Source organism: Rhinopithecus roxellana, chromosome 20, assembly GCF_007565055.1.
Source record: "Rhinopithecus roxellana isolate Shanxi Qingling chromosome 20, ASM756505v1, whole genome shotgun sequence".
NCBI classification, from domain to species: Eukaryota; Metazoa; Chordata; class Mammalia; order Primates; family Cercopithecidae; genus Rhinopithecus; species Rhinopithecus roxellana.
The window spans coordinates 41,967,190-41,994,140 of NC_044568.1; the positions used below are offsets into that span (position 1 = coordinate 41,967,190).

Genomic DNA, 26,951 nt, shown 5'->3' on the forward strand with positions numbered 1-26,951 from the left:
CCCCCACCTCTTAAGCGCGAGGCTGCTTTCGTCAACCCTTTTGTTGTACAGAAGGAGAAACTGAGGCCCGATGGGCACAGACTTGTTGGCCCACGTCCACTCGGTGACAGAGCTGGCCCAGGGAAGAATGGAAGTAACAACAGTGAAGACTTGGTAAGCTCGCTCCACGTGCCGAGCCGGGACCCGCGGTGCCCGTTTCTGCGGGGGGCGCCTCGTACCTAGTTGGCGCTGAGGAAACCTGAACCAAGAAAGCCGAGCCCCCCCACTCTCGGCCCCTCACGGGGGTGGGGCCTCCATCGGGGTCCGGCCAGCTTTGCAGCAGAGCCCACCGCCCCGGCCCGCACCCCTCGCCCCGAAGTTAGGCTGGAGCCCCCATCCCAGCAGCTCGGCGGGCCGGGGTCACAGCGGGGCCGCAGCCTGCGACCGCCTCGGGGGCCCCGCCGCTCCCCCTGCTTCCCCTCCCCCCAGGAGGGAGGAGGAGACTCCGCGGCCCTCCCTCGGCCCCTCCAGCGGCGGTCGCCGCTGCACTGTGCCCGCTCCACCCAGCCACGGCGGCTCGGACGTCCGGAACCCGCAGGTCTCGGCCCGAGGTAAGCGGGGGCGGCAGGGCGGGGGCGGCAGGCCACGGCGGCCCGGGAACTTGCTCCAGGCCGCGCGCCTTCCGCGGGAAAGAAGGGGTTAAGTTGTGGGGTGTGCTGGAGGAGCAGACACAGTCGGGGCGCCCGCGGCAACCCCCGAACTCAGAGCAGAACTTTCTAGACCCCTCCTCGGACTCCCTCACCCCCTGGAACCCCAGGTCTCCAGTGGGGAGGGGCCGCGGGGAGATGGGGGAGGGGAGGCGCCTCCGGAATCCCGCGGCCAGGGCCGGACGGGAGGGGGCGGCGGGCGGGGACGGAATTTGGAACTCTCCCGGGGGACCCAACGTGGTCGCCATGGCGAATGCGGGATGGACGGGCAGCACTGACCAATCAGAACACGGTGCCCTGCCCAGAGCCGCGGCGGCTGCCAATGGGGGCCTTGCGGTGGGGTGGGCGGGACCGCGCCGCACGGGCCGGGAACCACCTCCACCCTCCGCCCGCCGCTAGGGGGAGTGGGGCGGCTAGCAGGGCCGGCGTCCTAGGAGGGGGCGACTAAGTGAGGACTAAGGCGACACAGGGCTGGGTCTTCAGTTTCTCTACCTTAAGTGGGGGTGGTGTCTACCTCCCCACCCCCGCTCTGTCAGGGCTTTTGTGGGGGTTGGATTGATTTGGGTTGGCGAGGTCTGCCCACCTGTTAAGAGTGTTCAGGAATCTTTTTAGTGCCTCTCCCCATCCTGTAGGTAGGCAAACTGAGGCCCAGAGAGGGCAGAGACTTGCAGATATCACACAGCATATCAGTGACGGAGCTGGGACTAGTGGGATGTCTGCTGTACAAGAGTGACAAGTTCACGGTGTTGCCGAGAGGGCTGGGGCTGGGGTCGGGGTTGGCTCCCGTGAAGATTCACCCCGCCATCCAGCTGTGCGTATCCACTTCGCCTGATGCCTGCTGACCCCATCGTGTAGGTGCTCTGTGTAGGTGGGCACTGTGCCCCTCGTCGTGTAGGACCCACATCGTGTAGGTGGGCACTGTGCCCCTCAGGTGGTCAAGACCCAGGAGAGGAAGCATCCCGTCTCCAGCTCCCTACCCTGGCCTTTCTGCTGGTCTACGGTGTGGACACAGACACGTAGCTGTACCTCTGGGCCTCAGTTGGTCCATCTGTAAAGAAAGGAGTTCAAATCAGTGATTCAGGCTGTCTCTGTGGCTCCTCAGTCTAAGATGGGGGTACCTGGGAACAGACCAGGGGTGCCTATCCCCGGGCTCAGGTCCAGCCTGGAGGCCTAGCCCCCATCCCTTCCTTCCCCACCAGCCAGCTCCCCCAAGAGGTCCTGCAGCTGGAGCCTGGGCAGCAGGTCACAGGGACAGGTGCCCGCAGTCTGTGGGCTGACCAGCCTTGGGCCCTGCACTTATTCAATCAGGCTGTCCTCTGTGGTTTCCCACTGGGCTCTGCTTTCTGTCCGCAGCCAGGCCTGTGGCCATGGGCTTGTCCCAGGGCCCTACCTGAAAGGCCCTGGGAGGATCTACAGGGTTTCAGACCTGGGGGAAGGGGTTGGGCCACTGGGCTTCCCATCCCTTCAGCTGGCCCCTGTCCAGGCCTTGGCATTACTCATTCTTCTCACTGGATATGGAGAAACCCATCCAAACATTCCGAGGACAAAACACAACGTTGTTTCCCTCTGGGTCAATTAGGCTTCCCCAGGTAAAAGGTGGGACAGCTGACCTGGCGGTGAGATGACCTCTTACTCCGACCATGGCCACAGACAGGCTCAGATACCTACCTGTCTCAGAGCCTGGCCACAGACTGACTCCTGATCCTTAGGATGACTCAACCTTCCCAAACTCTGCATGGTCACAAGGGTACCCCTAAGAGTGGTACTACCTTCTTAGGGGTACCTTCCATCCATCATGCATCTGCTGTATGCTGGGCCCTGTGCTGATGCCCTCACTTGTGGACTTCAAAGTGAGGCCTTTGCTGTAGAACAGGAAGGTGCCTGATGCTTTGGGAGCATACTCTGTGCAGAGGTTAGAGAAGGCTTCCCAGGGGAGGGGACACTGGAGGTGGGTTTTGAAGGATGTGTAGGAGTTTGCTGATGAAGGAAGGAGAGATATTCCAGACAAGTTCACAAGCAACAGGAACCACTGGTCACTTTCTGTGGGCAGGGCTGATGAGGGCCTAGCCTGGAGCAAGTGTCAGACCAAAATATTCCTGTTTCTGTCCTGGAGTGAGCTACCAGTGAGCACAGCTGTGGGGCTGGGGTTCAGGAGCCCTGGTTCCTACTCAGCTCTGCTGCCCAGCTAAGGGGATGTAAGGTCATAATTCAGTCTTCTGCTCTCCAGCCCACCAGCTAGCATTAATCAGTTAGTATCTGTGGGGCCTGTCCTAGAAGCTCTAAGTGGCACAAGTGTCCCATCTGGATGGGGGAAGCCTGTACTGCCAGGAGATGGCAGCTGGCGAGGCCTGGCTGTGGGAGGTTGTAGGGCTGTGCTCCCCAGGTTGGGGGGTGGTTGGGGAGATCAAGGCATTTCCTGGAGTTGGTGGCAGCTGAACTTGAAGATGGGTGGGGGTTCTGGAGTCTGGGACAGGGGCATTTGGAATACAAACGCAGAGACTTAAAGCAGTAATAGACCCGTCTGGCTGTTGGGAGGCAGGACAAGAGAGGGTGGGATAGGAAAGGCTCCCTGGGACCTGTGGTGGCTGGTCCCACTGTGACCTGCCCCTTGGTGGAGCAGTGATGCCAAGGGAACAGGAGGCCCCACCCCACACACATACATACCTCATGGGAAGAGGGCACTGAGCCTGCTGGAAGAGGTGGGCAGGGCAGCTGGGGCATCTCCATGACTGTGAGCCATGCTCTGTGCTGCCGCTGCCCCTCAGTGAGTGTGTGCGTTACTGGGGCTGTGTGTGAGTGTGAGTGTGCACGTGTTACTGGGGCTGCATGTGAGTGTGTGCATTACCGGGGCTATGTGTGTGTGAGCGTGCGGGTCCCTGGGGCCATGTGTGAGTGTGAGCGTTACTGGGGCTGTGTGTGAATGCGGGTCCCCAGGGCTGTGTGTGTGAGTGTGTGCGTTACTGGGGCTGTATGTGAGTGTGTGTCCCCAGGGCTGTGCTGTATGAGTGGGGAGGGATGGGGGGAGGTGTTGCTAGCCAGGGTCTGGCTGCCCTTGGGTCTATGTGGGAGTGCAGGATTCCTGGTGTGCTGGGGGCGGGGTTGGCTTCTCCAGAAAACTCCTGAGGACCCTGACCCCACCCCTTCCCACACACCCGCTCCAGGGGACCCTGGGCCTGAAGTACAAAGGTGGGAGTGCTGTTGCAAAACTTCCCTGCCCTGCTGTGCCTCTTTCTCCTCCTTTCTCCTAGAAGGGGGCCTGGCCAGGACGCAGATCCCCCATCTCTGCCTTTAGCATGGGTGCCTGGAAGCCATTAGGGGCCTGGGTGGTGCCTGCCCTGGCCCTGCGCAACAGGCTTGGATTCCTGGAAGGAGCCGGTGGCCCTCTCCGGGCCAAGCCCTGTGCCAGGCCTGGCAGCTCCCAGAGGCAGGGACGATGTGGCAATGACCCCCTCCCTGCCAGGCTCCTAGTTCAGGGGCTGCGGGAAGGGCCCAGCCAACAGGGCCCAGGCCCCCATACCCAGCACAGCTGCTGGCTGGCACTTGAGTTTCCTCCTCCTCCTCCTCCCTTCCCCCGAAGCCTCTCACATTGTTTTTCTTTTCCAAGAGCTTCTCTAGGTGGAGCTAGGCCAGGAAAATGAGGAGTGTGTGTGTCTGCATGTGTGTGTGTGTGTGTATCTGCTTCTCTTGGGGATAAGCATGTCTCCTTGCATGTCCTTGTACCTGTGTGTCAGTGTGCTGGCATGTGTGTGTCTTCAGGTGTGTCTGTGTCTACAGGCGAATGTCTCTCCATGCACCCGTGTAGTTGTGTGTGCCTGTCGGTCCATCTGAGCATATGTGTGTCTGCCCCTGGGTCTTTGCATCTGTGCATGGGATTGCATGTCTGTGTGTGCACAGATGTTTGTGAACATACACAGGCATCAAGGCCAGCGAGCTCACTGCACAGGTGGAGAGACTGAGTCACAGAGGCACAGGCTGCTAGGGATCTCCCTGGGTGTCAGTGCCTGGATCTGTATGGCTGTATCTGGGTGCGTGACACAGATGTTATCAGGGTCAGGATGTACACGTTGTGTTTATGGAACTGTGGGTAGTAAGAAAGCAATACTCAAATACCCCAAACAATTAAAATGCAACTTCTCAGCTCCACACCTACCAAACATGACTCTCTCAGGTATGGGGCCAAGTGTCCGGGTGAGTTTGAAGGATACCCTGATGAAGCAGTGGTCTCTCGCACACGTCTTCCCTTCTACACATAGGGAAACTGAAGCCCAGAAAGGGACAGTGGCTTACATGAGGTTGGTGTCAGAGCTGGGCCTAGACCTCATGCATGGTAAAGGCAGACAGACAATAAACGAACAGCAAATGGCCTAGAGAAATGCAGTGGGGTCTCTGAGCAGCACGGAGGAACCTTGACAAAAGGTCATGAATTTTTAAAAATACTGCTCCACGAATGGCGTGAACCCGGGAGGCGGAGCTTGCAGTGAGCCGAGATCACGCCACTGCACTCCAGCCTGGGCGACAGAGCCAGACTCCGTCTCAAAAAAAAAAAAAAAAATATTGCTCCACGTCGTGGTGTAAATCTCCAATGCCTGGCTCCACAGTTGAAGGTAAGAGCAGGCAAAGCAGTGGAGGGAACAGGGTTGGCGTTTGCTGGGACAGTCCACAACAGGAGGGGCCTAGGGCATGGAGGGTGCTGGCAAGGGAGAGATTAGGAGCACAGAAGGTGAGCTGGGAAGGAGAGGGACATGGGGGGTGGGCAGTGCAGTGGTGGGTTCAGTGGCTTGTGGCTCCTTGCTGGGATTGGAGAGTATTTGGAGTTGAATCCTAGGAGTAAGCTTAGAATTGAGGCTAGGGAGGAATCGGTATTGGTAATGACACAAGGGGTGACCACCAGAGTGGTCAGGTTCTTATAAGCAACTCTGGCTGTTGCTTTTGAGAACGGATTTGAAGGAGGCAAAAGTGCATGATGGGCAGGGAGGTGGGTGTGGGTACTGTTGCCCAGGTGAGTGAAGGTGGTGTGGACCCTGACAGGTTAGTGACTGTGGACAAAGAAGGTGGATGGAAGGTAGTTGCAAGGCAGACAGACTGACAAGGTTTGGCGGTGGGTGGGGGAGGAGAGAAGGCAGATTTCAGGGGCCCCCACAGCTGTAAGGAGTGAGGAAGTGCCTTCTCCTGGAGGAGCACACAGAAGGAGCTGGTCACGGGGGGAATGGAGGCAGCAAGTTCCATTTTGACCAAGACGAGCCTGAGTCATCTATCAGGCATCTGGATGGAGGTATGGCAGGCTCTGAGGGCAACTTGGGCTGGAGAGAACTTGGGGTTGAGGACATAGCGAAATGGCTCGGGCAGGGATAGCGTGAGAGGAGAAGGGGGCCCAGGCTGGATGACAGCAGCACTCGAGGGTTAAGCCCAGGGGGTCCACCTGGGAGGCTGATGAGCAGCTGGAGAGGAGGGGGGAAACCTGGAGAGGAAGGCGTGGAAGCAAGTGAGGCAGGGAAGCAGGTGGCATGGTAGGTCCACAGGGGACACCGTCACAGGGGACTGGAGACCAGCCTGCCATAGGTGGCTGGGTGACAGAGCGCCAAGGAGGTAGATGGAGTGGAGACAGTAACTGTGGACCATTTTGGAAGGGCCTTAAAAGGGAGGAGCCGGGGGAGGGGAGAAGAAGGTGTCAGGAGACACTTCAGCAGGGGTAAGGCCCCTGGAGAGGACATCACTGGCTAGGGTGGGACAGGCAGGAGGGGGGCCTTCGGCTCAAGGAGAACCCTTCTGTCCTCTCAGGGGCAGAGAGGAGGGGGCCGTGGGGCTTGACAGCTTCCTTTTTCACTGCAAACCATGACGTTAGATCATCTGCCAAGAATGAGGTGGGTTAGAGATTGGAAGAGGGTGGAGAGGGCACACAGAGGGCTGCCAGGCAGCCTTGGGGACAGCCAGTGCTGAGAGTCCCACCGACAGTGCACTGATCACTCAGAAAGGGTGGGTCTTAGGGGCAGGTGTGAAGATCTGTGGACCAGGGCTCTCTGCCTAATGGGGATGGAAAGGTGTGATGTCCCAAGGGGCTATTGGTGGGTGGCAGTCAGCAGAGGCCACAATGGAGGGAGACTGGGTCAGACTGGGGACAGAGAAGGACATGCCTCTCATTTATTTTAAGGCAGACGCATGGCCCATACATGGCAGAGCCCATTGCTGAGCGATGGGGAGGCTGAAGTGAGACACAGAGAAGAAGAGAGATGTTTGCAGTGAGTCAGGGTGTCAGGGAGGGGTGGTTCCGGCAGAGAAGGGGAGGGAACATCCTGCTGTACTCTCAGAAGCCCCTGCCATCTGAGGACTGGTTTATTTCCATCATCATACCCAGCGCGTGCATTCATTCAGCAAATCCTTACTAGAGTTTGAATTTGGACTCAGATACCATAAATGGAGGTAATCATTTTCCTCACCTCCACTCTTTAAGGAATAAATGAGATCGTTCACCTAAAGCCCTGGGCACAATGCCTGGCTTGTGGCCTGCCCTCCACAAATATCATTGTCATCGTGTTGGGACTAAAACAGTGGCCACGACCCAGTCCCGGACCACAGCAAACTCTCACAGCCTTGGGTTAAGGGTACAGAGCAGACACATAAATGACAGGGTAAGTTAGTGCAGTGATGGAGACACATAAGGGGCTGATGGACCTGGCCTGAGGTGCTCCCGGAGGGCTTCCAGGAGGAGGTGATATCTCAGAAGAATTTTAAAGATAAGAAGAGTTAGCCCAGTGCAGGAAGAGGCAGGGAGCGGACTCCTGGCACCAGCCCAGTGCCCCTGCGTGGGTCCCGTGCGGAAGTGGGATAGTAGTATAGTGTAAGCCATCAGTGTGCGAGATGGGACCTGGATGATAAAGAACAGATCAAGGTTTCAGGTCAGCACCGCTAGGTGAAGGGATTGGAACGGGAGTCTGGAGGCCACTGAGGAGGCCTTTACGGGCCCTTGCTCCACCAATCCTGCCTCATTGGGACTCTCCTGGAACAGAACTCACTCCTCCCACCTTGGCCGTTCTGTTCTCTCCGCCTGGCCCTTAGCGCGGCTGATCTTCCAGACTGACGGTGGTCAGTCCAATAACGGTTGCGTTCTCCCGCAGGTCCGAGGAGGCGTCCTCCGCCCTGTGGCCCGGAGAGAAACGGGGCACGGCGCCATCATGCACAGTGGTATCGCGTCCACCGCGCGTCCCCGGAGCCGCCCCTGAGCCCGGCCGCGAGTTCGAGCCCAGGGCCCGCCCGGCCGCACCATGAGCCACGGGCCCAGCCCCCGGCTGGCCGAATCCCCGCAGCTGTCCAAGGGTAGCCTCCTGACCATCCTGGGCAGCCCGTCGCCGGAGCGCATGGGGCCTGCCGACTCCCTGCCGCCCACGCCGCCCAGCGGCACGCCCTCGCCCGGGCCGTCCCCCGCGCTGCCCCTGCCCCCAGCGCCCGCGCTGCTGGCCGACGGCGACTGGGAGAGCCGCGAGGAGCTGCGGCTGCGCGAGCTGGAGGAGGCGCGGGCGCGGGCGGCGCAGATGGAGAAGACCATGCGCTGGTGGTCGGACTGCACTGCCAATTGGCGCGAGAAGTGGAGCAAGGTGCGCGCTGAGCGCAACCGCGCGCGCGAGGAGGTGCGCCAGCTGCGCCAGCGCCTGGACGCGCTCACCAAAGAGCTGGCGGGCGCACGGCGCGAGCGCCAGGAGGCACAGGGCGAGTGCGAGGCACGGGGCCGCGAGCTGGCGCGGCTGAGGGGCGCCCGGGGCGTCGCCGACCAGATGCGCGACGGCCCCGAGCCCGAGGCGGAGCGCGAGCCAGTGCGTGACATCGGATCCGAGAGGCCGCCAAGCAGCCAGGTGCGCGGCACGGGCGGGGCGTTCGCGCCCCAGTCTCGAAGTGGGCGGGGCCGATTGGCCTGAGCTGCTGGGCTCAGAAACAAGGTAGTAAAGGCCTGGTCTCCTGGAGGTTTCACTTCTCCGGGTTGGGTTCTACCCTTGCGGGGCCTCACATCATCTTCCTTCCGGAGACCTCAGGGTGGAGAATCCCAAGTTCTGTGATCCCTCCACTCCCATACCCGATAAGTCAACAGAACCAAGGAATCATCCCCTTTGAGCAGGAGAGGGATCCAGCAGCTTGCATGGAAGTTAGCTGATTCGTAGCAGAGCTGAATCCATTGATTCAATCAGAGCTGAGCGGTGGGGGAAATCAGGGCACTGGGATCACAGAGGAGGTCCCTGACGCAGGCCTCACAGAAGCTTTCCTGGAAGAGGTCACATTCAAGCTGAGACTAGAATGATGAGTAGGAATTAGCGTTGAAAAGTGCTAGGAGGGCAGGACGACGTGACTCGTACCTGGAGTACCAGCTACTTGGGAGGCTGTGACTGTGGCAGGAGGATCCCTTGAGCCCAGGAGGTCGAGGTTGCAGTGAAATATGATTATACTGCTGCAGAGGGCACCCTCTCCTGAGCCAGCAGGCCTGTTACCAGAAAACCACCTAGGGGCAGGGTCCAAGCTCAGCTCCCCAGCTCTGTCCCCAGCTCAGTCCCTGGACAGGCCAACTCTTCCAGATAAGACTGCCCCCTCCTCTCTCCTGCCCAGCCCCCTCCACCCCGTAGGCTAGCTCGGGCACTGCTGCCTCCTGTGGCTGAAGTCCCCTCTTTCCTGGGGCGACCTGGTGTTTGGAGGTGGTATTCACTGTGCACAATGCTGTTCCTGTCCTATCCTTGTTTCAGTTGTCCGTCACAGGCCAGAGGGCTGTGGGCAGTCGCAGGAGCCCTAGGCTTGCAGTCTGTCCTCCAGCCCAGCCTCTTCATGCTGTGTTCCAGAACAAGTCCTATCTCTCCCTGTTCCCCATTCGTAAAATGGGGCTTTGAACCAGTTGCCACTCCTACCTGGATAATCTGAGATACAGAAGAGTAGCTCTCACTCCTCGGGGAGTCCTCAGGACCACCACTCCAGTCCAGCTAGAGAAACCGAGGGCCGGGCCAGGAAGAGGTTGGCCTGGACTCATCTGGAAAGGCTGTGGGAGAAGCTGGAACAGGGGCTGTGGTCCTTGTGGCTTTGTGTCAGAGACAGGCCTTGGGGATGGCAGGGGCAAAGAAGAAGGAGAGGATGGCAGGGAGGAAGGGGTCTCGGCCCTGGGTTTATAGTTTCTCACTGCTTCCTGTCTGAGAGCTGGCTCTCCTCACAGGCACTGCTTGCCCATGTCACCAGTCTCCCCATGCCTTACTGTTTGCCCCTAAAAAAACAGGATCTTAGAGCTGGATTTCCTTTGGAAGGAATCTAGGCTTAAGCCATGACAGGAATTCCTGCTTCAACATTTGTTCCCATCAGTGCCCCACTATAGGTTTGCATACTTCCAGTGACAGGGAGCTCACCATCTCTCCTGGGGAATCTTCTAGGATACAGGGAACCATGGCGGCTGACATTCTGCAGCTCCAGGAGGTGAAGGGGGAGGCCCAGAGCAGGGCGTGTCTTCCTTCTCCAGAGCTGGAGAGGCAGGCAGCAGAAGAAGAAACTGAGGCCCAAAGACACTGTGTGACTTGCCCAAGATTACCCATCAAGCTGATCTCAGACCCAGGGCCTGGCTTGGCGGCCACTGCTCCAGCCTCCACCTTGGTCCCCACAGGAACTGGAGCTGGTGGAGAGCCTGCTGAAGAGCATGCCGGAGGAGTCTGAGGACTGCTGGGAGGCACGCAGCGTGGGGGCCGGGGGCCCACGGGGCAGCTCAGGCCGCCAGGAGCGGAGCCGGCTGCCCTGGGAGGACACAGCTACCATGGAGGAGGAGGCCTCCAAGTTGACTGCCCTGCGGCTACGACTGGATGAGTCCCAGAAGGTGCTGCTCAAGGAGCGAGAGTGAGTCATGGGAGGCAGGAGGGGGCAGGGGCAGGGCCAGGTGAGCACCCTCAGAATGACAGAACATTAGACTCGCGAAGATGACAGGTAGTGTTTAGGCTATGTCTTGGAACTGTAGAGCAGTGGTGTTCCACACGAGGACTCAATGCAAGTTTTTATTTATTCATTCAAATAATACGTTACTGGGCACCTGTTCTGGACCAGGCACTGTGCGCAGCCCTGAGGATACAGCCATAAATAAGATAGAAGCCCTTGCCTTCCTGAAACTTACTTTCTAGCTGGGGGAGAGGGCTGTGGGCAGGGTAAAAGCAGGGAATGGAGACAGGGAAGTTGGTAGGTTGCAGCTGGGACCTTGGTTTTGTACCTGTGAGTTTGAGATGGCAGGGAGGCAGCTGGGGAAGTGAATGAGTCTGGAGTTCATGAGACGGGCCTGTGCTGGAGGTAAAAATGCAAGAGTCACCAGTGAAGAGATGACATTGAAAGCCATGAGCTGGGCCGGGTGCGGTGGCTCACGCCTGTAATCCCAGCACTTTGGGAGGCTGAGGTGGGCAGATCACTTGAGGTCAGGAGTTCGAGACCCACCTGACCAACGTGGTGAAACCCCATTTCTACTAAAAATGCAAAAGTTAGCCAGGCATGGTGGCAGGCACCTGTAATACCAGCTACTCAGGAGGCTGAGGCAGAAGAATTGCTTGAAGCCGGGAGGTGGAGGTTGCAGTGAGCCAGAATTGTGCCACTGCACTCCAGCCTGGGCGACAGAGCAAGATTCTGTATCAAAAAAAAAAAAAAAAAAAAAAAAACATGAGCCTGGCCAAGGGCCAAGGAGTGAGTATGGATAGGGAAGAGGTCAGAGGATCCAGCCCTGAAGTACCAAGTTTAGAGGTCTGTTAGAGGAAAGGGAAACAGCAGAGGAGACAAGAGAAGGAAGCCGGGCTGGGGAAGGGGAACCACAAGAAACAGTTTCCCACAGGACAGAGTGATCAGTAAGAACAGGGCTGAGCCCTGACCATTGGATTTAGAATGTGGAGGTAACCAGTGACCTTGATCAGGGCAGTTTAGAGGGCACGAGCTTGATGATAATGAATATTCTGCAGTTTTTCTGTCCAGAAATTAAATACATCAATAGCATAACCTACCTACATACCCCTTTTTAAAAAAATCAATATAATGGCCAGGTGCAGTGACTCATGCCTGTAATCTTAGCACTTTGGGATTCCAAGGCAGGAGAATTGCTTGAGACCAGCCTGGGCCACACAGCAAGACCCTGTCTCTACAAAAAAAGACAGAGCCTTACTCTGTCGCCCAGGCTGGAGTACAGTAGCACAGTCTCGGCTCACTGTAACCTCTGCCTCCCATGTTCAAGTGATTCTTTTGCCTCAGCCTCCCGAGTAGCTGGGATTACAGGCATGTGCCACCAGACCTGGCTAATTTTTGTATTTTTAGTACAGATAGAGTTTTACCATGTTGGCCAGACTGGTCTCGAACTCCTGACCTCAGGTAATCCACCCACCTCAGCTTCCCATAGTGCTGGGAATACAGGCATGAGCCATTGTTCCCGGCCTACAAAAAAAGAAAAAAAAAAAAATTAGCTGGGAATGGTGCTGTGCCACTGTAGTCCCAGCTACTTGGAAGGCTGAGGCGGGAGGATCGCTCGAGCCCAGGAGATCGAGGCTGAGGGAGCTGTGATTGTATGATTGCACCAGTACCCTCCAGCCTAGGTGACAGAGAGAGACACTGTCTCAAAAAAAAAATTCAGTATAATGCCTCTGTGAAGATGTAGGCAGAGATCAGGATGGTGCTTCTGTGGACATCGTTGCATCTTTGGTCAAGGAATACCAAAGATGGCCAGCAAACTGCCAGAAGCTGGGGGAGAGGCATGGAACAGATTCTTTCTCGCAGCCCTCAGAGAACCAGCCCTGCCAATAACTAGATCTTGGACTTCTAGCCTCTAGAAATATGAGAGAATAAATTTTGACTGTTTAAGCCAAACAAGCAAAAAAATCAACCTAGTGCACTAACTGAAATATAAAGTAGAAGTGAAAGTAACTTTTTTTTTTGGAGACAGAGTCTCATTCTGTTGCCCAGTCTGGAGTACGGTGGCGCTATCTCAGCTCACTACAATCTCTGTCTCCCTGATTCAAGCAATTCTCATGCATCAGCCTCCTGAGTAGCTAGGACTACAGGCACACACCACCACACCCAGCTAATTTTTTGTATTTTTAGTAGAGACAGAGTTTCACCTTGTTGCCCAGGCTGCTCTTGAACTCCTGAGCTCAGGCAGTCCACCTGCCTTGGCCTCCCAAAGTGCTAGGATTACAGTATGAGTCACTGCACCCAGCCTGAAAGTAACTTAAAATACATATGTTGTGATATGGAAGGGCTTGGGCTAGCTCCTCCAGAAGAAATGATGAAGTGGTCAGAGTGGGTGTCTTTAAATGGGATGATAGTGACCATAGTTACAACAGCAAACACATAGCACATGCTCCGAGTCAGGTGCTGTGTTGAAGGCTTACATGTATCTGCGCATTTAAGTCACCTCGCAGGACCGCTACAAAGGCGGCTCATGCAGGTGTGCAGAGTTAGCAACTCAAAGACACAAGTAGTGTCACTGTGATGATGAGGTTTCTTGAGAGATGAACAACCTTTGGTAAAGTTCTGAACAAAGAAAAGTGCAGCCAGGCACAGTGGCTCATGCCTGTAATCCCAGTACTTTGGGAGCTCGAGGTGGCAGGATCGCTTGAGCCCAGGAGTTCAGGGTTGCAGTGAGCTGTGAACAGACAGGAACAGGGTGGTCTTCGACAGATGAACCTGGGGTAGAGCGGGAGGGAGGTACTTGCCCAGACATGCCCAGTGCTCTGGAGCCTTGACCCCCTCCCCACAGTATGAGCTGGGCACTTGCCCTTGGGTAGGGAGTGCGGTTCCAGGGAGTGAGCTGTGATCTGCACTCCAGTCTCTGGAATGCAGAGCCAGATCCTGTCTCTAAAAACAAAGAAAAGTGCAGTCTTCCCTTAGTTTATACAGTGATTCCATTCCTAGAAAATTCAGCGTATGTTAGTATAAAAATTACTTTCTGTTTCAATGTAAATCAGAGTGAGGCTCTAGGCTCAGCTCATCTCCACCCCCAGCAATGTCCAGTGGGCTGTGCGTGCATTCAGTAGGATGCAGAATGCATCCTGATGGGCAGAACGCCCAGGGCATTGCAGGGAGTCAGGCACCCTGGCCCCCGCCCACTAAATGACCCCTAATCACTGGGATAGCCAAAAATGTCCCCATGGGTTTTCAACATGCCTCCTACAGGGTGATGTCCCCTCTGGGAACCCCATGTTGGAGGCATGGAGTTTTCCACTCTCAGAGAGGCCAGTGTGGTGTGGGGTTATGAAGGGCAGTGTGCTGGAAGGTGATGCTGAGCTCAGCCATTGGTGAGCACCTACTCTCCCAGGGCCAGGCATCATGCTTGTTACCTACAGTGCCTCATTCAAGATCAAGGCAGGGTGGCGGTTATGGGTTAGGGATCCCACACAGTGACGATGGCAAGAGAGGACCCTCTCTCTGGGTCACTGGACAGTGTTTTCCAGTGTTTCTATTTGCAGAACCATGTGTTCAGACCAAGCCTTGCAGGGAACAGAGTCTACAAAACAGACAGGAGCAGGGTGGTCTTTGACAGCTCTTCGAGAAGAACAAGGTGGGGCAAGGAGTGGAGTGGCCAGTGCTGGGGCTGCCACCTCCTGGAGCCATTTTCAGATGAGCCTGGAGTACAGCAGGAGAGAGGTTCTTGCCCGGGGATGCTCAGTGCTCTGGAACCCCAACCACCTCCCCGCAATGTGAGCAGGGCACTTGCACTTGGATAGGGAATGCAGTTCCAGGAGAACTGCAAAGCCAGGGTGCTTGTAGCCACATAGGGTGCCTGGGCCCAAATACCAAGGCAAGGATTTTGGACTTGGGCTCAACAAGTGCAGAGGGTACATGGCAGGGCCACCCTTGGTGAGGACTCCAAGCAGAGGGCCTTGGTGGGCTCACCCCTGTGTCTGTCCCTTCCCTAGGGATAAACTGGCATTGAGCAGGAACATTGAGAAGCTAGAGGGAGAGCTCAGCCAGTGGAAGATCAAGTATGAGGAGCTGAGCAAGACCAAGCAGGAGATGCTCAAGCAGGTGAGTCTTGGAGACCAGAGGGGCTTCCTGGAGGTGGCAGGATCACACTGTTGAATTTCAGTAGTGGAAATAGAAGAGAGAATTCATTCATTAATTCATCTGACAGTCATTCTTTTTTTTTTTTTTTTTTTTTTTGAGACAGAGTCTCACTCTGTCGCCTAGGCTAGAGTGCGGTGGTGTGATCTCAGCTCACTGCAACCTCCACCTCCTAGGTTCAAGTGATTCTCAAGCCTCAGCTTCCCGAATAGCTGGGATTACAGGCGCCCACAACCACGCCCGGCTAATTTTTGTATTTTTAGTTTCACCATGTTGGCCAGGCTGGTCTCAAACTCCTGAACCCAAGTGATCCTTCTGCCTCAGCCTCCAAAGTGCTGGGATTACAGGTGTGAGCCACTGTGCCTAGCCTTATTTATTTATTTATTTATTTATTTGTTTATTTATTTATTTATTTAATTCTGAGTTGTTCTGAGTGTTGGGCAGGCACGGTCCCTGCCTTCAGGAGCTCACTTTGTGGGGGCTGTGGGCAGGGGAGACCGACAGTCACCAGGCAGATTCATGAGTTATGAAACATTAAAAACAGAATGAGAGAGATGGGGTGGTAAGTCAGGAAAGGCCTAAGAAGGTGGCATTTGAGGCAAGACCTAAAGGGGCTAGAGGAAGCTGTCCTTGAGAAGATACAGGGGAGAGTGTTCCTGGCAGAAGGCACAGCGATGCAAAAGTCCTGAGGCAGCAACTAGCCCAGCACGTGCGGGAAACAGGGAGGGCCAAGTGTCTGGAGAGCAGGAAGTGAGAGGCAAGGCCGCAGGAGGGGGCCTTGTAGACCAAGATGAAGAGGAAGAGTCTGGATGTGGCGTTCATTGGGTTCCTATCTGTACTAGGTGCCACTGAAGCCTCATAGCAGTCCAGGGAGCTGGGTCCTCGTGTCCCCACCTTACAGATGGGGAAACCGAGGCTACAGAGAAGGGAATCCACCACTGCAGTATAGGGGCTCAGAGCAGGCTGAGTTGCCAGGACTGCCTCCTGTGCAGGCCTCAGTGGCCACCAGAGGGCGCAGCCACCCACGGAACGCCGCACTGGATCAGTCGGTTTCTAGCAGCTGGGAGGATCACAGACCTTTAGAGTCTGAAACTGTCCTGGAGGGGAATGAGACTGGTCTTATATGAGAATCTCTTAGGAAATCTCCTAAAACACAGATTCCCAGACCTCACCTCCACCCTCCTGAATCAGCACCTTTCAGGGTTGGGTCCAGGACCCTGTTTTTTCTTCTTTTCAAATTATGAAGTATAATCATTTGAAGAAAACCAAATGAAACACAAATGTACAATTTAGTAGAAAATTATAAAGGTTCTCTTTTGTATGTGGCGTTTCTCCCTCAACACTGTGTGTTGAAAACTCATCCATGTGTTGCAGGGAGCAGCAGTTTGTTGGGGTTTGCTGTATACCGCAAGAAATGTTACTGTCTTAAATGCATGCTAAGCAATTCTCATGCATCTGTGTGCAGAGCAGTGTTGGAATCAGTCACTGTACACTGAGGGCAGCCCTGTCCCCAGGCCATACAACGACACAAAGGTGGACCAGACACACAAGCTCCCCGTCCTCCCAGGCTAGCTTTCCAGTGGGGAGTGGGATGAGGAGGCCCCTCCTCCAAGCCAGGTGGACAGAGGAGGCATCCCTAAGGAGGGGGCCTTTAGGTCAAGGCCTGAGAATAAGAAAAATCAGTCCTATGAAGTGTCTCAGAAAGAATGTTCCACGCATGTGCAAAGGCCCTGTGGTGGGCAGGAACTTGGTGTGTCTGAGGAGTAGAAAGGAGTCCATGGTGCCTGGAGTACAGTGAACTAAGGGGAGAGTGGCAGGTAGGCACCCAATCGTGCAGGGCTTTGTGAGCGTAGAGAGGAGCTGGACTTTACCCTAAGACACCTGGGAGCCATCAGAGGCTTTGTGGGAAGAGGGTGGTATGATTGTATTCATCTTTGTTAAAAGCTCCCTCTGGGCTGCTGTTGTGGAAAATGGGTTGACAGAGAAGGACCAGGAGTAGACACTGGGAGGCTAGACAGTAATGAGGAGGAGAGACATTGGGAGGAGCGGAAGTGGTCAGATTCGAGGTCTGTTTGGAATACTTGGTGCCTGCCCCATTTGGGTACCACCTCAGGCTCTGCGCTGAGCACTCCTGCACTGGTGCCCACCCCCGGAGCTGGTTCCAGGCTGTATCCTGGTGGTTCTCATGACCAGGTGGGGCCTTATCCTTGCAGCTCAGCATCCTGAAGGAGGCGCACCAGGATGAACTGGGCCGCATGTCTGAGGACCTGGAGGATGAGCTCGGTGCACGCTCCAGCATGGACCGGAAGATGGCCGAGCTGAGGGGCGAGGTGAGGCCATGGATGGGACCCCGGAGGACTTGGGTTTAGGGGTCCTGGGGCCCTGCCTCCATCAGCAGGTCACTGGGAAAAGGGCAGGGGCCAGGCCTATGCTCTGAGGGGGGCCAGCCACATCCAAGGGTGTCCTGATCTGCAAGAGGCAGGCCTCTCTCCCACACAGAGGCCAGAAGCACTCTCACATCCTGTACACCATGAAATGAGCCCAGCTTAATTATAGCCAGTGCAGCTGGATCTGCTTCCTGGAGCCAAAAATGGCTCCAGGAGGTGGTGGGGGCATCCAGCTCAGGCCCTGCATGCCCCCTCCCCTGGGAGTCCTCACTCTGCCCTGCCCTGCTGCAGATGGAGCGGCTGCAGGCCGAAAACGCCGCGGAGTGGGGCCGCCGGGAGCGGCTAGAGACAGAGAAACTGGGCCTTGAGCGGGAGAACAAGAAGCTGCGGGCACAGGTCGGGGACCTGGAGGAGGCGCTGGCCCGGCGGCGGCGGCAGACAGCCAGCGCACTGGACTGTGACCTGAGGGCCAGCCAGGCCTCGCTTTTCGAGAAGAACAAGGTGGGGCAAGGAGTGGAGTGACCAGTGCTGGGGCCGCCACCTCCCAGAGCCTAGCCTCCCTACTATGTGTCAGGCCTGGTGATAATTATGGTACCTGCATGTATTGAGCACCTTGTGTGCTAGACCAGTTGGTAATTATAGTAGCCACATTCATTGAGCACTTACTGTGTGCCAGGCTCCACTCTAGGTGCCAGGGACACAGCACTGAGCAGACAGATGTGGCGTCCTCTCTCCCCCTCATGGAGCTGAAGGCTCACTTGGGGGATGTGTACGTGGCTCTCTCTGTCACACAGATTCATGCCAATCACACAGCGTCATGGTCACCAGCAAGAAGAAGGGATACCAGGAGACCTGGCTTAGGCCCACAGTCCTGGAAATATCTCCTGGAGGCAGTGACATTTTAAACTGAGTTCTCAGCTGGGCGCAGTGGCACACACCTGTAATCTCAGCACTTTGGGAGGCTGGGGCGGGTGGATCACCTGAGGTCAGCAGTTTGGGACCAGTCTGGCTAACATGGTGAAACCCCATCTCTACTAAAAATACAAAAATTAGCTGAGCATTGTGGTAGGCGCTTGTAATCCCAGCGACTTGGGTGGCTAAGGCAGGAGAATCTCTTGAAACCAGGAGGCGGAGGTTGCACTGAGCTAAGATTGCACCACTGCACCCCAGCCTGGATGACAGAGAGAAACTCCATCTCAAAAAAATAATAATAAATAAACTGAGTTTTCTAGGAAAAGCAGCTGTTGACTGGTAGTGTGTGGATTTAGGGGAGGGGATGGAGAGAAGTTAGGACTAACATGAATAAACGTCTGTGGTGAAAGAGACACAGAGCTTTGGAGGAACAAGGCCAGTGTGCTGGAGGGGAGTGAGCAGGGGGATGTGGTAGATGAGGCAGGAGTGGTGGGCCTCCTCGAGAGAGTTTAAAGCAGGAGGAAAGTGTGAGCAGGCTGTGTGGACAGAGGATGGGAATATAGGCTGGGGGGAAGCTGTTGACGTTCCCTGGGCAGCAAGAGAGGGAGGAGACCTGGACCAGGTTGCAGTCGTTAGAGATGGAACAAAAAGGATGGACTCGAGAGACCTTCAGGCAATGCCTATTGCCATTTTACAGATATGGAAACTGAGACTTGGAGAACTCACAGAGCTCCGGAGTGGGCACCTCTTTTGCTGGCTGCCCTTCCTCTCCCCAACCACTCTGGGCTCTGAGACACCCACCCACTCCCCAGCCTAGCTCATTCCCAACCCAGGGCTTTCAATGCCATGTATATGCCCCTGAAGACTCCAGACCTCATCCTTCCCCAGAAACCCCAGTTCTGCTCCAACAGCTCCAGGGCAGATCCAGTAGCATCTGAAAGTTACACATCCAAACTGGAGCCACAGGTTCCACCCACACAGCCTTCTCACCTCCCTAGAAGGCACCTCCAGCCTCTGGCTTCTCAGCCAAACCTCTAATGCTGATATTTCAGACAGCAGATGGAGAGATTCTGGGAAGGAGAGACACCCAGCATCCCTAGAACTGCCTGACCTCATGGGACTCCCTGGCATGGCGCCCAGGCTGATACTGATCCCCCCTCCCTCCCACCCCATCCCTGTGCCCTGCAGGAGCTGGCAGACTTGAAGCATGTGCATGGCAAGCTGAAGAAGCAGTTCCAGGAGAAGGTGGCAGAGCTGGCACATGCCAACCGGCGGGTGGAGCAGCACGAGGCCGAGGTGAAGAAGCTGCGGCTGAGGGTGGAGGAGCTCAAGAAGGAGCTGGCCCAGGCTGAGGACGAGGTGAGGACCATGGAGGGGCAGGGACAGCCACAGACCTCCGCCAGGGAGGAGTGGGGGGCCGCAGGGCCCTCCTGGCCTCTCCATTGTCAGCCCCTGGTGCCGGGCACAAGCCTGGCTCTCAGGAGGTGCCCAGGGTAGAGTGGGTAGGTGTGTGATGAATGGATGGCAGGACAGACATGTGGGTGGGAAGATGGGAAGAAAAATGAACAGAAGACAAGATGGATGTGTGCATGGATGAACCGATAGTGAAGGAATGAGTGGATGGATGAATGGGAGAGAGAGGCAGGGCGGGCGGATGGATGGGTGGTTCCAATGGATGTATGAACAGATGATGGCTGGATGGGTAGACAGTGGACAAACGGATGGACAGCTGACTGGGTCAGTGGGTGGAAGAACGAATGGAGAGGGAGAAAGGCCAGGTTGATGGGAAGATCGGTGTGTCCGGGAGAGCAGGAAGGCCTGGCTAGGCATGCTGGATGGGCAGCAGATTAGATGAATGGATGGGGAGTGATGGGTGACTGTCTCCATGGGCAGATGAATATCTCCCTGGACGAATGGTCAGATGGACAGACTGATGGGGACAGAAGGATAGGAGGTAGATGGCTGCATCAGTAGTGCAGGGCTTGGGAGGATGGGTAGATGTGCAAGAGGAGGCAAAGGGGATGGAGAGGAACCGAAGGGGTGCTTTTCTGGAAGAGGTAAACCTTAGCCTAGGCCTCAAGGAGCAAACGCTCTGGGAGGAGCACCTTCCCAGGGAACAGCGGTAGGAGTGGTTGTCCCTGGGCGGGTGGCCGGCCTTGCCCAGCCCTGGGTGACCCTCATGCTCTCGGCCCTGCTCACCCCCCCACAGCTGGACGAGGCCCACAACCAGGCACGTAAGCTGCAGCGGTCGCTGGACGAGCAGACGGAGCAGAGCGAGAACCTGCAAGTGCAACTGGAGCACCTGCAGTCCAGGTGGGCCCCGGGCAGGGAACAAAAAACAGGGCAGAGACTTCCAGCCAGGGAACCCTCCAGTCAGGGATGGAGCCCAAACCAAGGCTGGAGGGAGAGACAGAGCAGGAAGAGATCCAGGTGCCTGGAGCCAGAATCCTTTCCCCTCTGGGCAGGAAGGGCCAGAGCCAGGAAACCAGGGCAGGGGGTGCAGGAAGTCAGGCCAGCTGCAGGCCCTGGAATTGTCTCCTCTAGTGGGAGGGCTGGTGGGCGGAGTAAGGGCCGGAAGGGTGGGCTGGAGAGGTCAGGCCCAAGGCGGGGGTAGGGGGTGGGGGGGCAGTGGGTGGGGCCAGCAGGGCTCCAGAGTCACGGACAAGAAGAATAAGCAGTCCTCAGGGTTACTGGGCCCAGGTGACACCAGGACATCAGGGATCTGAGAGACTGGCAAGCAGGGAATCATGGAGGGGCCCCAGGCCTGGATCCCCTCCACTGCCAACAGGCCCCACCCAGCACGCTCTGCCTCCCTCCCCCAGCCCTGTCTCCTTCCCAGCACTCTGTGAATCACAGAGCCAGACAATATCAGAAAACTTCAGTCCAGGTCCCTCCCGCTTCACAGCTGGGAGGCCCAAGGAGCTTTGGAGCCACAGCATTGACCTGTGCCGGATCACAGCATTGACCTGTGCCGGGCCCTGAGAATGCATTTACTTGCATTCTCATCTTTCGTGGAATAGAGGGTGCCCGGTTCTGCAGCCAGACTGCCTGAATGGTGTGAAGCCTGGCTCAGCATTAGCAGTTGTGTGGCGTTGGGACACTTATTTAACCTGTGTCAGTTTCTTCATCTGTAAAATGGGGATGGTGATAGTTCTTAGCTCTTGATTGTTGTGAGCATTAAATGAGCTGATCCATTCTTACGAAAGTACCTGGAGACAAGGCATGGTAGCTCACACCTGTAATCCCAATAGTTTGGGAGGCGAGGGCAAGAGGATTGCTTGAGACTAGGAGTTCGAGACCCCTGGGCAACATAGCAAGACCCCATGTCTACAAAAAAATACAAAACTTAGCCAGGCATGGTGGTGTGTGCCTGTAGTTCCACCTACTTGGGAGACCAAGGCAGGAGGGTCACTTGAGCTCAGGAGTTCATAGCTGTAGTGAGCTGTGATGACACCACTGCATTCCAACCTGGGAGACAGAGTGAGATCCTGTCAGAGAGAGAGAGAGAAAGGAAAACACCTGGCACATAATAAATGCTGAGTAATTGTCAGCAGCTGCTGCTATTACTATTGTTACGACTACTGCTGGGGAGGGGCTTATATTTGGATTACATATTGTGCTTCAGCATCACGCTGCTTCTATGAGAGAAAGGAAAGATGTTTTTTCCTAGGGGGGTGGCAGATGAGGAAACTAAGGCCCAAGAGGGTAAGTCTTTCCATGGCCACACAGTTCGTGGGTGGCCAGGCAGAATCGCCCCTGGCCATCAACCATCCAAGCCCTTATTTACTGAGCATTTACTATATGCTGCTGTTTGCTGAGATCTTGTGGCTTAGAGTATGGGCTGCAGAGACTTAACAGCTGTTGTCCCATGGTAAACTGAGCCTCGATTTCCCCACCCGCCTGGGATGATGCCCATAAAGTGTTGTGCAGGGGCCCAGGCATGGGTCCAAGTCGGGACCCATGCCTGGCTGGCTCTGCCCACTCTGACCCCGCAGGACACACCCTTCAAAAGCCCACTTAGCCTTGGGGCTTTCCCGCAGTCTGGGTCACATCGTTCAGGAGCCATAAACTCCAGAAGTGGGCAGGCAGGCTCTGCTGGGCCTCTCAAGTGCTTCCATCCGGGAGGGTGGGGCCACCCAGGACCGCTGTGTCGTTTTATTTTCCAACTTTTTGTGCTTTAATGTTCCGGGGACAGCTCACTAAATCACTGTGCAGTAATGGAGGCCCCCGCCTGTGCCCCTCCCTTGCGTGTTAATAATTCATGCCTTCCAGTAAGATGCAGCCAGGGTGGCCACTTTGCTGGGGGGTGGGGGGAGGGATCGGCATTTCCTTCACCAGCTCTTCTTAAGAGTCAAAGTTTTGCTCGTAAATTTTGACTTTAGGAATTTTAATGTGAGGAGGAACTGGGGCTGAGCCCTTTCTCACTGACACTGGGAATGTAGAGGGCTCAGCCCACCCCCACCGTCGCCACCACCCAACTCTGCTGCCTGTGCTCTGAGAGCCAGGCTTGGGTTCAAATCCCGCAGCATGACCTTGAGCCGGCTCCTTCACTTCTCTAACTGTCCAGCCGCTCTGGCACCACCCACTTCAGTTCAGAGCTCTGCCCCACTCCCCACCATCTATGTGACTTTGAGCGAATGACTTCACCTTTCTGTGCCTCGGTTTCCTTGCTTATAAAATGGGGGTGATAATGGCACCTCTGTCATATAAGGAGATGACAGGAGATGAGACAGCAGGGAAAGCATCAGGGAAGGCTTAACTGCTGCTGCACCAGCTGCAGCCACCTTATCGGAGGACTGCCGGCCATGCTGCTCTAACCTCCTGTCACCCCAACCCCGCAGGCTCCGCAGGCAGCAGCAGAACGCTCCCCTCTTCGGGAAGATCCGCAGTGCTCGCTTTGGCACCGAGGAGGCCGGTGATGGAGCCAGCGACCTGGACGAGGACGAGGACTTGCAAATCCAGGTGGCCTAGAGCTTCCTGTGGCTGGCAGGATGGGCCGTCCCACACCTGCCCAGGGTCCAGGCTAACCAGCCACTCAAACTGATGCAGCACCTAGGCTCACTCTGGGACCAGTCCCTGCCACAGCCGACTTTCTTCTCTCCCAGGGATGGTGTCAACAGTCCCACCTACAAACGCCCTGTGGAAAGGAAGCCTATGTCATATATATATATATCCAGGAGTCTTTGGACTCATTTGGTTTTATAAATACAGGACAACTCCAAGGCCCAGTCCAGATGACCTCACCCACCCAGGACTTCATGCAGGGCTGGGCATGTTGGGGGAGGTTGTTGGAGCCCCAGCCTGGGCTGCCTCTCTAGGCTTCGCTGTTCATCATACAATGCAGTGAACCCAGTTCTTTGTAATAAATGAAGTTCAAGTTCTTGGGGCATCTGAAAGTGTGGCGGATGTGGGCGGGGGGTGTGGGGGACGGCATCGGCCTGCACCTGACACTGAACCAGAGCTCAGGAATGTCAAGTAACTTAATAAATGAGTGAATGTGAAGAAGAAAGAATGAATGAATGAGGCCAGGCACGGTGGCTCACACCTGTAATCCCAGCACTTTGGAATCCAAGGCAGGTAAATCACTTGAGCCCTGGAGTTCGAGACCAGCCTGGGCAACATGGCCAAACCGCGTCTTTACTAAAAACACAAAAATGAAAAAAAACAAAAAGCACACACACACACAAAAATGAACCAGGTGTGATGGCAGTCGCCTGTAATCTCAGCTATTCAGGCGGCTGAGGCAGGAGAATCGCTTGAAGCCAGGAGGTGGAGGTTGCAGTGAGCCAAGATCACACCATTGCATTCCAGCCTAGGCAACAGAGCAAGACTCGGTCTCAAAAAAACCCCGCAAAGAATGAATAAACGATCATCTGAGCTGCTGAGCAGACTAGTATCCACTCCTGTGGTGAGGAGGAAGAAAGTACAGTGCGTGTCTACTCTAGAGACTTCAGTTCCGGCACCCGATGGATTCATGTCTCTGCCCCTTATTAGTTGTGCAACCTCTGGGAAGCTACTTGCCCTCTCTGAGCCTCAGTTTTTTCATTTGTAAGATGCCTCAGAGCTGTCACAAGAATTAGATAGGTTAACCCAGAGCTCAGTAAAGGTTAGCTATATTAAATACCTAAAGGTTTTCCCTGGAGAGGAGGAATTTGCCAGATGGGCGCAGGGGATGAAGTTCAGGTGATTGATGGAAGTTTACCTAGAGGTAGGTGTGGACACAGTAAATAACCCTTTTCTTTTTTTCCCCAGCCCTGCCCTAGGTAGCGAAATTACAGGCGGCTTTATTTTTCGTATTTAATTCCTACACCTTCCATAACCAGCAGATTTATGTTAAATCTGATGGAAACAGTGATTACAAACACGGTAGCAGGTCAGGCATGGTGGCTCACACCTGTAATCCTAGCACTTTGGGAGGCTGAGGCAGGTGGATCACCTGAAGTCAGGAGTTCAGGACCAGCCTGGCCAACATGGTGAAACCCCGTCGCTACTAAAAATACAAAAATTAGTCAGGCATGGTGGCAGGCGCCTATAATCCCAGCTACTTGGGAGGCTGAGGCAGAAGAATCACTTGAACTCGGGAGGCAGAGTTTGCAGGGAGCTGAGATCGCACCACTGCCCTCCAGCCTGAGCAACAGAGCAAGACTCCGTCTCAGAAAGAAAGAAACACAGTAGTATACACTTTTTTTTTTTTTTTTTTGAGACGGAGTCTTGCTCTGTTTCCCGGGCTAGAGTGCAGTGGCCGGATCTCAGCTCACTGCAAGCTCCGCCTCGCAGGTTCACGCCATTCTCCTGCCTCAGCCTCCGGAGTAGCTGGGACTACAGGCCCCGCCACCTCGCCCGGCTAGTTTTTTTGTATTTTTAGTAGAGACGGGGTTTCACCGTGTTAGCCAGGATGGTCTCGATCTCCTGACCTCGTGATCCACCCGTCTCGGCCTCCCAAAGTGCTGGGATTACAGGCTTGAGCCACCGCGCCCGGCCAGTATACACTTTTGATCTTTCTCAGTCTAGGTGGCTTTCAGGGCATCTGCTCTTTTGATAGGACCCTTTAGTTAAACTCTCAGTACCCAGGCCTCCTTTCTGCAGAAGGAAGCGTTGCCAGAATTATTCTAGCATAAAGAAGGTGGTGAGCTCCCTGTGTTTAGGGGTGTGCAAGGAGAGGCTAAGGCTCCAGCCTGGCACCAAAGAGGAGTTAAATTCAGATGATGAAGGGGCCACCTGCTCGGGGTGGGAGAGCTGCACTAAATGATTTTCTCTCTTGGCGTGGCCTAGTTAAGAGGGAGTCCTGAGGCCACAGTGCTCAGAGCACCAGGGACACCTGGTGCTGGGTCTCAGGGTCACCAGGAGACCTGGGGACTGCAAAGAGGGGAGAGGCAGACCCAGGAGCCCAGCTGGGCGCTAATAAATACGGGCACTGAAAAATTGTCCGTTGCCAAGACTAAATTAATTATGTTAGCGAGGTGGGTTTGCTGCCATGGCAAAGAGGCCCCTGGGCTCTGAGGAGGATGGAGGGGCTGCATGAGACAACCACGGGGACTCTCCGTTTGTGGCCAGTGGAAAGTCAGCGCCAGTGGAAAACAGGGCTTTGGGAAGAAGGTCATTTCCTGCCAGTGATCTGTCTGCTTTCTCTCCCAAATAGGAAGTTGGTCCCAGAAAAGGCTGAAAGTGCTGCCCTTTGACCCTGAAGAGCTAGGAGGCAGGAGCCAGGCCCTCACTGACACTAGCTCTAAGAGCCACCTCCGGCTAGACCTGCTGGACCTGCCATTCCCAGACACAGAGCAGACCCCGTCTGGTGCGGCCAGGCTCCCCCAGACTCCCTGGCACCTCTTGTGAGATAGCACTGAGCCAGGGCCTCGTTACAGCTCCTATCTTCCAGGCAGACTGCTCCTAAGAATGTCAGCAAGGAGAGGGTCTGGCTCCTCCATGGTACACAGGAAAACAGGCCTCGGGAGGGGAGGGACGGTTGTAGATAGGGCTTGGAGATGGTCCCAGCCTGGAACGCGTGCTGCTTCTGCTCACAACCCTTCTGTGGCTCCCCAGCTTACCTGCAGAGAAAGTCACCTAGTGGTCATGGTGGCTGCTGCCAACAGAAGCATTAGCTTTGCCACACGTGATACTTTAAAAAAATATTTAGGCCGGGCGCGGTGGCTCAAGCCTGTAATCCCAGCACTTTGGGAGGCCGAGGCAGGCAGATCACGAGGTCAGGAGATTGAGACCATCCTGGCTAACACGGTGAAACCCCGTCTCTACTAAAAAATACAAAAAACTAGCCGGGCGAGGTGGTGGGTGCCTGTAGTCCCAGCTACTCGGGAGGCTGAGGCAGGAGAATGGCGTGAACCCGGGAGGCGGAGCTTGCAGTGAGCTGAGATCTGGCCAGTGCACTCCAGCTTGGGTGACAGAGCGAGACTCCGTCTCAAAATATATATATATATATATATTTAATGCGTTGCTAACATTAGTAATGGAGGTTTTCCCACAAAGGCGTGGGTTTCCCTCTCTTGAGAAGTTAGCATCTCTGACCAGCCTGGACTCACTCCCACATGGCTACAGCTGCTGGGCTGAGAGGAGGCTGCTCCCTGGGGTGGGACACGGGCACCCTAGGCACTGCAGTCCCCATTACTCCCTGCAGCCTTCCCCGGCACCGCCCTCACTCATTTAAATTACTGCCCCACTCCTGGAGACATTTGAAGATTTTCCTCAGGCTTAGTCCAGTTTCTCTGAACAAGTAAGGAAACAGAGAGAGGGGAGGCGCTGAGCCCGCCAGCATGAAGGGTAGTCAGGCCAAGGGCACATGTCACTCACGGGCTCAGATCCCTTACAGGTTCCTGGTCACTCCAGGGGTAACTGCTGAGAACAGCCAGAATGTGTTGAGCCCCCGTCCCACCCCCTGGTGCCTCACAGGCATCCTCTCACTGATCACTCCCAACAGCCACATGCA

At 55.7% G+C, this 26,951-nt stretch overlaps 1 protein-coding gene across 2 annotated transcripts; it reads left to right on the plus strand.

Annotated features, from left to right (window-relative positions):
• Window positions 1-16: 16 nt before the first annotated feature.
• CCDC102A (coiled-coil domain containing 102A) lies at window positions 17-23,518 on the plus strand. 2 transcript variants are annotated; one of them, XM_030924294.1, is made up of 9 exons: window positions 17-590; window positions 7,799-8,530; window positions 10,303-10,529; window positions 14,570-14,678; window positions 16,928-17,044; window positions 17,393-17,602; window positions 19,202-19,372; window positions 20,223-20,326; window positions 22,855-23,518. In XM_030924294.1, exons 2-9 carry the CDS (start codon window positions 7,946-7,948, stop codon window positions 22,982-22,984), a joined length of 1,653 nt encoding a protein of 550 aa, XP_030780154.1. In that variant the 5' UTR covers window positions 17-590; window positions 7,799-7,945; the 3' UTR covers window positions 22,985-23,518. The 2 variants fall into 2 exon arrangements, with proteins under 2 accessions (XP_030780154.1, XP_030780155.1); XM_030924295.1 differs by lacking the exon at window positions 17-590 and adding an exon at window positions 6,866-6,922.
• The last annotated feature ends 3,433 nt before the right edge of the window (window positions 23,519-26,951 follow it).